At 42.3% G+C, this 13,787-nt stretch overlaps 1 protein-coding gene across 1 annotated transcript; it reads right to left on the bottom strand.

Annotated features, from left to right (window-relative positions):
- Nucleotides 1–1,975: 1,975 nt before the first annotated feature.
- Nucleotides 1,976–11,093, bottom strand: LOC117721350 (uncharacterized). The gene is made up of 4 exons (XM_034519928.1): nt 10,837–11,093; nt 3,913–4,027; nt 2,950–3,123; nt 1,976–2,062 (listed from the first exon to the last, which is right to left on the bottom strand). The coding sequence occupies exons 1-4, from the start codon at nt 11,091–11,093 to the stop codon at nt 1,976–1,978; spliced, it is 633 nt and encodes a 210-aa protein (XP_034375819.1).
- Nucleotides 11,094–13,787: the final 2,694 nt, after the last annotated feature.

The raw sequence follows: 13,787 nt of genomic DNA on the forward strand, positions 1-13,787 counted from the left end.
CATGCTGGTCTGAAAACCACTCTATGGATCATGTTGGCTTTAATTCGCAGAGATCTCTGTATCTTCTACTTCCCACGTTCTGGGATGAAATGCATGGGCCAACAGAACTAGACAAACAGTGTTGAGTTCAGTTGTCAGCAATTGACTATGATTGCTGACTGCTATCCTTCCTACCTTTTCTCAAGAGAAAACATGAGTAATAGTTAGCTTTTAATTAAAACACAAAGTGCAGACACAAAATCTCTCCTTCTCTCTCTCTCTCTCTCTCTCTCTCTCTCTCTCTCTCTCTCTCTCTCTCTCTCTCTCACACACACACACACACACACACACACACACAAACACACACTCACACACACTTTGTAAACCATTAAACACAAGATTGGGCAGGCTCAGGGTGGTAAGGCTCTAGACTCTTCTGGAAGCCTAGGAGGAAGAATTCCAGGCCTGGAGGAGCTAGGAACTCCAGAGGACGACCAACAGAATCAAATAACGAGGACCCTTGGGGCTCTCTGAGACTGAACCACCAACCAAAGAACAAACATGGGGTGGACAGACACCTCCCTGCACGTATGTAGCAGATGTGCAGCTAGGTCTTCATATGGGTCCCAATCAACTGGGATGGGGGCTATTGAAAAGATCTATTGCCTGTATGTAGAATATATCCTAGCTGCTTTGCCTTGTCCATCCTCTGAGAGAGAGGAAGTGCCTTCCTTGCAGGGACTTGAAGTGCCAGGGTGTGGATATATAGGGTTCCCCAACTGCTCAGAGGTGAAGTAGAGGAGGGACAGGGAAAGACTGTGGAATGGGGTGACCACGAGAGGTTCAGTGGGCTAGATGTAACAGAAATAAGAAAAAAATAAATTAAATTTTTGCAAAAAGGATTAAAGATTTGAAATAGAGTGAGCTATCTCTAGCAAGGCTCATCTTAAAGCACAGAGCTATATGCTTTAAGATAGAAATAATGGCTCAACAGAAACAGATACAGATGTGTACTAAACAGAAACGTTCAGCATAAACAAGTGTATTTCCTATGGAAAGGGCATATGGCATTGTAAGAACAACCTTTTTCAGAGATAAACATTCACAGCATTCAGGACAAGATTTATAATGCTAAAGTACCAGACTCTGTGGAAAGAAATGAACTAAGTATATCCACTTTGAAAGCTCCATTTGAAATGTGGAAGAAAAATGTCTTGAACTGTGGAATCACCAAAGTTGCTGGGTACTTGTAAAAGGACACTTTAGAGACCTTCTTTCTCCCATCGAAAGGTAGTTTTCTGCTGAAAACTCAAAACAGCTCATTAGGAAACACTATTTGTTGCCTGGAATTATGTATGGTATAATTCTTAAAAATGTCTTATGCTGTCATCTTTGGGGTCCTAGGTTATAAAATTTTAGACATAGAAACAGTGGAAGAAAACATAAGAAAAAATAAATTAAATTCTCTCTCTCTCTCTCTCTCTCTCTGTCTCTCTCTCTCTCTCTCTCTCTCTCTCTCTCTCTCTCTCTCTCTCACACACACACACACACACACAAACACACACTCACACACACTTTGTAAACCATTAAACACAAGATTGGGCAGGCTCAGGGTGGTATGGCTCTAGACTCTTCTGGAAGAGCGTTTATCCATGTTAGACCACTTGCCAATGACCCTTATTTCAGTGACAAACACTGTCACAAGCAAAAATACTGCAGTGGAGCAACAACTGATCTAGTTTGTCCTTTGGCTTGGTTGATGGTGCATGAGGTGAACTACTTAACTACATCGAGGTCCCGGGGACATGCTGTTCTTTTGTTGTGGTCAAACAGTCTCTTCTCCAGCTCACACTTCATGTGTGCTAAGCTTTCTAACTACATGCCTCCGAGTTTCTCACAATCTTCCTATAATTTTAATATTCCTGACTTACAAAATTGTCACCCTCAAGAACAGCACTAAGATTGAAGAAGAGAAGAAACGGTACCTGTTTAACATTCATGCATTTTCATAATATGTTTCTAAAAATTGTACCATTTCACGTTTATTATTAAAATCTGCAAGTTCGATGGGCGTTATGCCAAACTGTAAGGAAAAAAAAATATTGCATTTTACAAAAAGGCTTGTTTCTCAACTGAAAGTTCATCACAGATTTTGTGAACATAAATACACACTGGAAAGAGTCACAAGAGACCATTTATGCTACAACACCTGTCACTTTCTCACACACTGCTGTCTTCTTCCCTTTGACACACCTTTCCCCTGCCCAACATTGTCTATGAACACCACTCCCTTCCAGAACTCTCCCCAAACACTCAATGGCTCCAGTCATCTTAGCTCCATGGAGTAGGGCCTCCATTGCCACAGCCCTGAAACAGAGAGTACAGTTTGGTAGGCCCCTGTTGAAGGAGTGTGCTCAAGAGGTGTCTGGAGCAGAGTTTCTCAATCTGTATTTCAAATACATTTCTTTACTAAACTAAGAATTATCTCACAAGCTCAACAGCATCTCCTATGGACGCCAAAACCTTTTAAAAATTAAATAATGCTTTTTGCATAGTTTCTCCAATGATCAAATTTCCTAAGTTGCCTGTCACCTCTCTCCTTTTCCTGTCTACGCTCATGCCTGAACAAAACCTACATCAGTACCTTCTTTGCTGCAAGACATTTTAATTTATTTTACAATCATTTAACTTGAAATAAATTGATTTGTATTGTCTGTGTATATGTGATGTGTGTGTGTGAGTGGTCCTAAATCCTTTATTTTTGAATTTTAAAATCAAGTCCCATTCTGAGACAAAATATGCTATGCTGTGTTTTTTGGAACTAACGACTAAAACTATGAAAAACCTATTTGGAGAGAATAGCATTCCTCTGAAGAGACTCAGTGAGAATGCTTGAGCTTCTGCATGTAGAAAATAGGTCTGAGTGTCACTGCTAAAAGTATATTGGAAAAAAAGTTGAAAGATCTTTACCCGATTTTTGGCTTCAAAATCTACGTCGTGCTCAAGGAGCATTTGTGCAATTGGTATGTTACCCCTGGATACAGCGTGGTGGAAAGCTGTATTCCCAGTGGCATCTATCAGGTTTGCATCAGCATCGTGGGCCAGCAATACAGAAACACAATCCACATTTTCTTGCTGGGTGGCCTGTGGAAATTGTACAAAGAAATACATGTTCGATTCAAAGACGCCAAGGGAGACATTTCTACCACTGCACTGAATCGTTTCCCTTAAATCAAACATAGAGCTTCAGTTATGCATATTATCCCTCTATTTTGACACAAAGTCTTCTCAAGTACCCCAGGCTTGCCTAATTTTATAATCTCCCCACCATATATATCTCTTTACAAGTGGTAGAATTTAAGGATTCTGCCAACACACCTAGATAGTCTAAAAATTCAGGTCTGTGCTGGTTGGCTGTTGCAGTGCAGAGATTGGTTAGCTGGTTAGGTTTTGTTCTTTTTGACAATTTGACATAAGCTTAACACACCTGGAAAGATCCTCACTTGAGGAATTGCCTCAAGCAAATGGCCTCTGGCCAACTATGTGGAGTATCTTTTTTTATATAATTTAGATAGAAGTAGGAAAGCCTAGGATCTTAGGGGTGGGGCACACCTGGGAAGAAAGTTCTCACTTGCTCTTTTTTTTTTTTTTTTTTTTTTTTTTTTTTTTTTAAAAAAAAGCTGAGCAAGCCTTGGTAAAAGCCATGGACAAGCTGCATTCTCCTGTGATCTTGGGATTTAGTTCTTCCCTCTGGTTCCTGATTGGAGCTCCTGCCTTGGCTCCCCTTGAGAATGAAGTGTGATGTGTAAATGTAAGCCAAATAACCATTTCCTTTCCTGAGTTGGTTTTGGTCAGTGTTTTATCACAGCAACAGAAACCAAACAAGGACACACTCTAATCCATTTCATGCCAAAACAGATGGCCAATAGCTACCTTGATCAGGGGTGTGCTGCCTTCATCATCCTGGATGTTAATATTGGATTCGTTTTCTAGTAACAGTATCACTGCTTCAGGATGGTTGTGGGCACATGCATAGTGTATGGATGTCCTGCAATGGAAAGGACATTTAGGGACATTTTTGAATGCTAAATAAGAAGCCCATCACCTTTAACTACTACATAGTATGAAGATAATTTCCTTCTGATGTAAGAAAGTAACCAGAATTTCCTTATTTATTTCTGTCTACTCAAATGTTCATTTGCTGTGTGTGCTAGGGATATAGTGCATGGCTGTCCCCATTTAAGGGAGGTGTTCTATCACTACCTTCATCCCTGCACAAAGCAGCCTGTCTGAATCCTAGAAAAGGTCCCAGTAAATTGATCTCAGTTTGAATTTAATTCCTACTCTAATATCTGGCTCTTACTAGTTACTACTTGGGATTTCTATGAGCTTCATGACTCCATTTCCCAATCCAAAGAATGGAGATTAAACATAGTATCCGTCTTACACGGGGCTGCGGTGATGCTTTTAGTTTGGATGGGCAAGAACTGCTAGAATTACAAACATTTACAGCTCCCGAGGGCTTAGCATTTGCCTCTCATGATAATGATTTCTCTTCCTTGTGATAACAAACACAACATTTCAGTGAAGGACAAACAGGATTCTATCAACAGTACACATACAAAGATTTTATATTCAAAGAGTTTTACATTTCTTTAAAAAAATCTGTCTAACCAAACAGGTCTTGAACTAGATAATCCTCCTAACTCATCCTAAATAGTGGCCGGTGACACTGTGGTTACTTTCTTTTATCATTCACAGTTTAGCCTCTCTAACACTGGAATGTCATTTATCATTTCTAATTTTTTTTATACTTATAATTGGCAGAATTTTTAACTTTGATACTCTATAAAAAAACAAAAGGTTATCATGAAACCCATTGCGCCTTACAGTAAAAAAGTCAGATTCCACAGGTAAATGACATTTATACAGATCACTAGTATCTATGTAAATCTTTAAAAAAACAAACAAAACTCTAAACTCTCAGTCATCAATGCTTTGATTTTTTTTCTTTTCCACATTTCTGTTTTATGACCATGAGTAGTGTGTCTGTACGTTGGACAATCAGGAACACAACTTAGTCCTTAGGTAATAGATATAGTATTCATGGTAATCCAGGCACCAAATGGTAGCAAAGCCGGACCTCATGCTTTGCCATAAAATGATCAATGTGCTCTTGACTGACACCAAGACCGGGTAACTATTCGTACAAGCTGATAACCTATGTCATCCTAGCTCCCTCGCTTGATACTCCAAAAGCTTTAAGCAAAATGAAACTCGGGTTCCAAAGTGTATGGTTCATTTCATTTCATATTTAAATTTATAGAATGTGAGGAAGCTTGACTGGGCAGAGAAATATAAAGGTATAAGAATGGAAAGATCTGGATAGATAGTAGAATGTGTATTCTACACAGTAAATATCTAAGTTATGTGTGGGGGTAATAAATGGACTGACAGAATGAATAACTACAGTTGCACAATTCAGTGTTTGTACGGAAAACATCCAATAAGCAAAAGAATACCTTAAAACTGTAGTTTATAATTTTTTCTTCTTTTATATGAAGCTCCAATTAAAAGACTAGCCTCTTAGAACTACAAATGATCAAGAAGCTGTGGAGTATGGAAATATACTGTTGTCATTGATTCCCCTTTATTACCTAGTACTACATCAAAAAAATGGGGCAAAGAACTAAACCAAGAATTCACAACAGAGCAATCTCAAATGGCTGAGAATCACCTAAAGAAATGTTCAGGTCCTTAGTGCTCAGAGAAATGCCAATCAAAGACCCTGAGATTCTACCTCACACCAATCAGTAAGGCTAAGATCAAAACCTCAGGTGACAACACATGTTGGGGAGAATGTGGAGAGAGAGGAATACTCCTCCATTGCTGGTGGGTTTGCAAACTGGTACAACCACTGTGGAAATCAATTTGGAGGTTCCTCACAAAATTGGAAATAGATTGACCTGATAACCCAGCAATACCACTCTTGGGAATACACTCAAAAGATGCCCCACCATGCCAAAAGGGCACGTGTTCCTCTTTGTTCATAGCGACCTTCTCTGTGATACCCAGAAGCTGGAAACAACCCAGATGTCCCACGACAGAAAAATGGATACAGAAATTGTAGATCCTTTAAACAATGGAATACTACACAGATATCAAGAGTAAGGACATCCTGAGTTTTGCAGGCAATAGGATGGAACAAGAAAATACCATCCTGAGTGAGGGATCTCATGCCCAGAACGACATGCATGGTATAGAATCACTAATAAGTGGATATTTGCCAAAAAATGAATAGTACAAAATACCCAAGATAGAGTCAAGAGAACTCAAAAAGGTCAACAAGTTGAAGTGCCCAAGTGAGGATGCCTCAGTGCCACTTGAGAGGGAGAAGAAAGCAACCATAAGCGGGGAGGGAGGCAGAAGACTGGGAGGGAAAATGGATGTGGGGAACAGAGGGGAACAGGTTCTGGGATTTGCTGGAGGAAAGTACTGAAGTCCTGAGGGCCAGCAGAAAGAATGAAAACAGGCAACCTTGGGAGGTAGGAGGTTTGGGGACCCTCCAGAATGTACCAGAGACCTGGGAGGTAAGAAACTCTCAGGACTCAAAGGGAAGAGTCCTTAGATGAAATGTCCTACATCTGGAAGAAAAAATCTGTAGAGCCCACCTCCAACAGAAAGAGAGGGCATCGAGTGAGGGATGGGATTGCTACCCCCACAGTCAAACTTCTGACCCATAATTGTTCCCGTCTGAAAGAACTGCAGGGACACAAAGGGAGAAGAACCTGAGAGAAAGAAGTTCCAGTGCAAGGCCCAAATTGGATCCAGCTGAAGGGAAGGCTCTAAGGCCAGACACTATTACTGAGTATATGGAGAGCTCACCAAAAGGGACCTATCATGACTGCCCTCTGAAAGACCCAACAAGCAGCTGAAAGAGTCAGATGAAGATATTTGCACCCAACTAATGGACACAAGCTGCTTACCTCTGGGTTTGAATTACAGAAAAGCTGAAAGAAGTTGAAGAGAAAGGTGACCCTGTAGGAGGACCAGCAGTCTCACTTAACCTGGAGCCCCGAGATATCTCAGACACTATGTCACCAACCAGGCAGCATACACTAGCTGATATGAGGCCCCCAACACATCTACAGCAGAGGACATCCAGGTCTGGATTCAATCAGAGAAGATGCACCCAACCATCCAGAGACTGGAGGCCCCAGGGAGTTTATAGGTCTGGTGTGGTCTGGGGTGTGTTAGGGACATCTTCCTGGAGACAAGGGGGTGGAACTGTCAGAGGGTGGACCAAAGGGAGTAGAATCTTGAGTGTTAAAACAAATAATGATAAAAAGGAAATAAGAATGAGGGACTGGGATGGTTGGTAAAACTCAGTTGGTAAAACACTTGCCCTGAAAACCTGAGTGCAGATGTGGGGATGAGGGGATCCCCAAAGCTTACTTGCCTGCAAGTCTGAGATTCAGTGTGCTCCAAGAGTGTGAATCAAACATACCATGGATTTGGGAGATTGAACATGTCTCTAAAATGGAGGGACCTTGGGGTGGAACTCACAGGGAGGCCTAATGGTCTGAGCTCAGTCCCCAGAACCCACAATGTGGCAGAACAGAACTGTCAAGTGATGAGTCCTCTGACCACCACACACTTAGTTCCACATGTGTGGGACACAGGAAAGTAAGAGGAAGACAATGTCAGTCTCTGTCCTTCACATGTGTCAATGCACACTCGACATGTACACAGGGTGAGAACGGGGAGCAGGGTCATAGTTCCAGTTCAAATGCCTTTGTTTGATCCATTAACAAACATGGGTCATATTGATCTAAGAGTTTTTGTTAGTTTTTTTTTTTTTTTTGCATTCAAGTTGACAATTTATCTTATGATAAATTTTTCAGTGTTGTGTATTAGTATTCATGGCCTATATAGTAAGACGAATCTAGACAGGTGGCTTGGCTCTTAACAGCTCTAGTTTTGTTTGTAGAGAACTAAGTTTTGATTGCCAGGAACCACATGGCAGCTCACAACTGTCTATAACCCCAGTTCCAGAGAATGCAGCACCAGGTTCTATCACACATGGTACACAGAAAAAACAAATAAGCAAAGGTCCTCTGTGTGTGTGTGTGTGTACAAAATTTCAGTGTAAACATAATAAAATGATGAAGTTTCATTAAGGCCTAGGTGCTGCTGTTCCAGCATGTGCAGGTCTCCTATGCTTTAGAGCATTTCACAGTATAAAACACCGGGGTCCCCAGTTAAAATGAGTCTAAGTATGACCTTGTTCCTTTCTAAGGATGTAGCCCTGGAAGTTGATTTCTCTCACTGCTTGGCCCTGAGTGCCCCTAACCTTTTTCACCTTCTCTGCACATGCCCCACAAGCAATTTCATGCCCCATTACCTGCCCCTCCTATCATATTCATCCACATGATGTTGACTGGACTGGATTAATCTTTGCATTATATCATGGTCACCCACACTGGCCACTCATTGTAGTGGACCCATGGGGTGATACCCGATCAGGTAGAGGGGAAATGTCTTCTTTTTCTGATGATGCATGCTTCTAAAGCCCAGACATGCATGCCACAGGCAGGTGTACCAGAGTCCCCTTTTGGGGACTTGTATTGACTGGACACTGTAATTGAGATTGTTCTGCATTATTAGGGCCTAGGGCCACCTAAGACATTTCCCTCTCTTTTCTCCCCTTTAGCTGATCACTGCCTCCCAAGTTCTACAATAAGTGTTTGCAGAAGAAAAAGGCAAGTCTTGCCAGTGAAACACAGGAGAGTCCTGCCAGTTCAGTATGAACTGAACTGTGCTTCAGCACCTAGCAGTACAGCTGTGCTGGCACCACCACAGTGACATGCTGTGAGCACACAATGGTGCTGGCTTAGCAGCTGGAAGCTCTGCTTATGCTCTGTGCATGCCTGCCTCAGTCTCCAGGGCCAGGAGCCCACCCTCCTTGGTCCACTTACAAAGCACTGTCAGTTTCAAGTCCGCAGTACATCTACCTGTACGGCCTTCAAAGGGAATAGGGAGAGGAATTATGTGATAGTTCAGGTCCTTAGCAGCTCTGTAACCCTGGGAACATGTGACCCCAAGAATAGCTTGCTGGTATTTCCTCCCAGAAGTATTTTGTTCCCCTTTCTAAGGAGGACCTAAGCATTCACACTTTGGTCTTCCTCCTTCCTGAGTTTCACGTGGTCTTTGAATTGTACCTTGTGTATTCTGAGCTTTTGAGCTAATATGCACTTATCGGTGAGTGCATGGCATGTGTATTCTTATGTGACTGGGTTACCTCACTCAGGATGATACTTTCTAGTTCCATCCATTTGCCCAAGGATTTCCTGAAGTCATTGATTTTAATAGCTAAGTAGTAGTTCATTGTTTAAAAGTACCACATTTTCTGTATCCATTTCTCTGCTGAAGGACATCTGAGTTCTTTCTGGCTTCTGGCTATTATAAATGAGGGTTCTATGAACATATTATGTGTCCTTGTTATACGTTGGAGCATCATTTGGGTATATGCTCAGCAGAGACAGAAGCAAAGGCCATCCAGAGACTGCCCCACCGGGGGACCCATCCCATCATATACAGACACCAAACCCAGACACTAATGCGGGGGGCCAAGAAGTGCTTGCTGACAGCAGCCTGATATAGTTGTCTCCTGAGGGGCTCTGCCAGAGCATGACAAATACAGAGGAGGATGTTAACAGCCAACCATTGGACTGAGCCTGGGGTCCCCAATGGAGGAGTTAGAGAAATGACTGGAGGAGCTGAAGGGATGTGCAACCCCATAGGAAGAACAACAACAGCAACCAACCAGACACCCCAGAGCTCCCAGGGACTATTCCACCAACCAAAGAGTACACATGGAGGGACCCATGTCTCTAGGCGAATATGTAGCAGAGGATGGCCTTGTTGGACTGCACTTAAAGGAGCAGCCTTTGTTCCTGTGAAGGGTCAGGCTCCAGGGTAGGGCAATGTAAGTGCAGGTGGTCAGTAGACAGTGGGTGGGTGGGTGGGTGGGTAGGTGGGTGAAGGAGCACCCTTATAGAAGCAGTGTAGGGGGGATCATATAGGTTCTTCTGGTGGAGAAACTGGGAAAGGGGATAACATTTGAAATGTAAATAAATAAAATGTTCAATAAAAAAGAACACACACACACACACACACACACACACACACACACACACACACACACACCAAGAGCCTGAACTGATGAAGAAAATCCTGAGTTAGTAAATCCAGCTATCATTATCTTATGATTAATTTTCCAGTGTTGTACATTAGTGTTAATGGCCTCTATATTAAGAGAAATCTAGACTTGTGGCTTGGCTGATAACAGCTCTAGTTTTGTTTGTAGAGCACTCAGTTTTGATTCCTAGCACCAACATGGCAGCTCACAACTGTGTATAGCTCCAGTTCCAGGTCAGCAAGCACCTGATTCTATCACACATGGTGTATCAAAAATGCCTATAGGCAAAACTCCCAAGTTTGTGTGTTTCTCTCTGTCTCTCTCTGTCTCTCTCTGTCTCTCTCTGTCTCTCTCTGTCTCTCTCTCTCTCTCTCTCTCTGTGTGTGTGTGTGTGTGTGTATCTGTCTAGTAAATTTCAGTGTAAATGTCATAATAAATTGATGTAGTTTCACTAAGGCCTGGGAGCTGCTGTTCCATGGTGTGCAGGTCTCATACGCTTAAGAGCATTAAGCGGGAACACAATGAAAAGGAACCTAAGCATGACTATTAGGATTGAGCCCTGACAGTTGATTTTTCTCCCCGCTTGGCCCTGATTGTCCCTGACAATTCCCACCCCTGTATACCAATCCCCCCTCACCAATTTCAAGCCCCATTACCTGTTTCTTCTATCACACTCATCCACATGGTGTTCATTGGAGTGGATTAATCTCTGCAGTGTATCCAGGTCCCCAACACCAGCTGCTTGTTGCAGTGGACCTATTGGGTCATATCCAATCCTATACAGAACAAATTTGTTCTCTTCCGGAGGTTTCCTGCAACTACAGCACAGACAACAATGCCACAGGCGGGTGTACCAGCGTCGCTTTCTGGGCACTTTTTTTGTCCGTACCTCATAATTGAGGTTTCCTTCCATTCTTGAGGCCTAGGGCCACCCAGGACCTTCTTTCCCTCTCTTTCCTTCCCTTTAGCTGACTGCTGCCTCCCAAATTCGACTGAAAAAGTTTGTTGAAAAAAAATGCCAATTGTTCACTAGAGAAACTCACGAGACTCCTGCCAGTTCAGTGTCTACTGAACTATATGCTTCAGCACCTAGCAGTACAGCTGTGTTGGCACCACCACTGACATGCTGTGAGCACACAATGGTGCTATGCTTATGCTCTATGCCTGCCTGCCTCAGACTGCAGTGGCAGGAGACCACCCTCCTTGGTACCTGTGCAAAGCACTGTCATGTTTGACTCTGCAGTAGATCTACCTGCATGGCCTTCAAAGGAAATACTGAGGGGAGTTAGGTGATGGTTCAGATTATTTGCAGCTGTGTAGCCCTGGCAAGATGTGGCCCTAAGACTGGTCTGATGGAGCAAAGAATAAATCATCTTGAGTTAGTAAACCTAGACCCAATACCACAAATATTTTATGTGTTCTCTTTAAGGATGTTAGGGTTTTTTTCAATCCTTCCCTTGTCCCTCTTGCTCCTGCCTCACTCACTATGCCCGTGCTTGCTCCAAGCCCTGCTCCCTCCAGCCCTGCTATCTTTTGCCAGAGTACACTGTAGCTGTATTCAGATCCCATATGAGGGCATCAGATGTCATTACAGATGGTTGTGAGTCTCCATGTGGTTGCTGGGATTTGAACTCATGATATCCTGAAGAGCGGCAGTGTTCTTAACTGCTGACCCATCTTACCAGCCCAAGGATGTTAGTTTTTAAGGATCTTATATGAGAACTATAATCTGAGTAACCACAGTGGATTCCTACCTGGTAAGAAACCAGTGGGGAGAAGAATATCTTCCAAGGAAGAGGAAGTAGTGTATAGTGTTATGAAGAGATAAAGAAAAGCTAGAATAGGAGGGTTTAATAAGAGGTAATTGGGAGAGACAGGTAGAGGCATAGCGTACACCCTTCCACCTCCCTCGCCTGTTTAGGCCCCATTACCTGCCCTATTATATTTATCCTATTATATTCCTCAAGATGGTGTTGACTGGAGTTGATGAGTGTCTCCGTTGTATCCAGGTCACCCATGCTGGCAGCCCATTGGTATGGGCCCATGCATTCATATCTGATAAGGCAGAGGCTCAGTTTCTTTTGGTTATACAAGCACTCACACAACCTTGGCAAGCAGGCCTAGGTAAAGGAGGAAATAAGGGGAGGGACAACAAACACTCAAGGCTCTTTGGAAAACTACATAGAAATCAGCTACTCTAGAAGCTTCCTGTGTGTGTGTGTGTGTGTGTGTGTGTGTGTGTGTGTGTAGCCTTGGATGTCCTGAACCTAGCTCTGTAAACCACACTGTTCTCAAACTCATAGAGACCTACATGCCTCTGCCCCCTGAGTGCTGGGATTAAAGGTATGGGCCATCACCACCCTGCTCATCCTGGGTACTTAATAGAAATGAAATCATCTAATATAGAAATGTCATCTTTTTGGTGTTTGGATTTTTCAACAGAGTTTAATGTTTGTAATGTTTATTCATGTTGTAGGATATTATCAATATCTCCTTTCATATCTAGATACTAGTCCATTGTATTAATACACCCCACTATGTTCACCCATTCAACACACTGTGTTGTTTTGGGTTTCTCTCTTTTGTCTTTTATAACTTCTATGCACATTCAGGTGCTCGAGGCTCTACTATTTCATATTTACAGTTCCAACAGGAATAAGAAGGTTCCCAGTTCTCAGTTCCTTTATAGTCTCACATGTGCTCTAGCACTTGTAGATGACAAGTGCTCCACCACTGACCTACATGCTCAGCATACATACATATGTTATCTATAAGTGATAAAGTTATAAAACTATGTATGAAATATGTTTGTCAACTCCAGTCCACTGCTCTATGAACTGAGGTATTGAAGTCTCCACAAAACAACTGGATAAAGTACTTGCAGACTAAATGCAGGAACACATCAAAACCACCATCCATCATGATCAAGTAGGCCTCATCCCAGGGATGCTGTGATGGTTTGGCTTATAAAAACTCATCAAAGTAATCTGCTATATAAACAGACTAAAAGAAATAAATCAGGGATTGAGGATGTTGCAGTGACTGAGGGAACAGTTTCAATTTCATGAAGTCTCATTTATCAATTTTCATCTCACTGCCTGAGGCATTGGTGTTCTGTTCAGGAAGCTGTCTCCTGTACCAATGCGTTCAAGGCTATTTCCCACTTTCTCTTCTACTAATTTAGTGTAACTCTCTTTACATTGAAATCTGTGATCCACCTGGACTTGACTTTTGTGCAGTGTGATAAGTCCAAGTGGGTCTATTTGCAGTCTTCTACATGCAGACATCCCGGATGATCAGCACCATTTGTTGAAGATGCTTTATATATATATTTTTTGTATTGTATGGCTTTGTATTCCTTGCCAAATTATCAAGTGTCTGTAGGTGTGTGAGTTTATTTCAGGGTCTTCGATTCAATTCCTCCGGCTGAACTGTCTGTTTCTATATCAATACCATGTAGTTTTTATTACTATTGCTCTGCAGTACAGCTTGAGGTCAGGAATGGTGATTCCTGCAGAACTTCTTTTATTGTCTGGGGTTGCTTTAGTTATCCTGAAATTTTTGTTTTTCTGTAGGCAGTTGAGAATTTCTTTCAAGATCTGTAAAG

The sequence above is a fragment of the Arvicanthis niloticus genome, chromosome 16 (assembly GCF_011762505.2).
Source record: "Arvicanthis niloticus isolate mArvNil1 chromosome 16, mArvNil1.pat.X, whole genome shotgun sequence".
NCBI classification, from domain to species: Eukaryota; Metazoa; Chordata; class Mammalia; order Rodentia; family Muridae; genus Arvicanthis; species Arvicanthis niloticus.

Excerpts from the sequence above, each read along its gene's own strand:
- LOC117721350 (XM_034519928.1), bottom strand. The coding sequence starts at position 11,093 with ATGGAAGGAAACCTCAATTATGAGGTACGGACAAAAAAAGTGCCCAGA. Across the intron at positions 3,124-3,912 it reads GCAGCACACCCCTGATCAAG|GCCACCCAGCAAGAAAATGT; the intron begins GTAGCTATTGGC and ends CAATTTCCACAG. Across the intron at positions 2,063-2,949 it reads ATTTTGAAGCCAAAAATCGG|TTTGGCATAACGCCCATCGA; the intron begins GTAAAGATCTTT and ends TTTTCCTTACAG.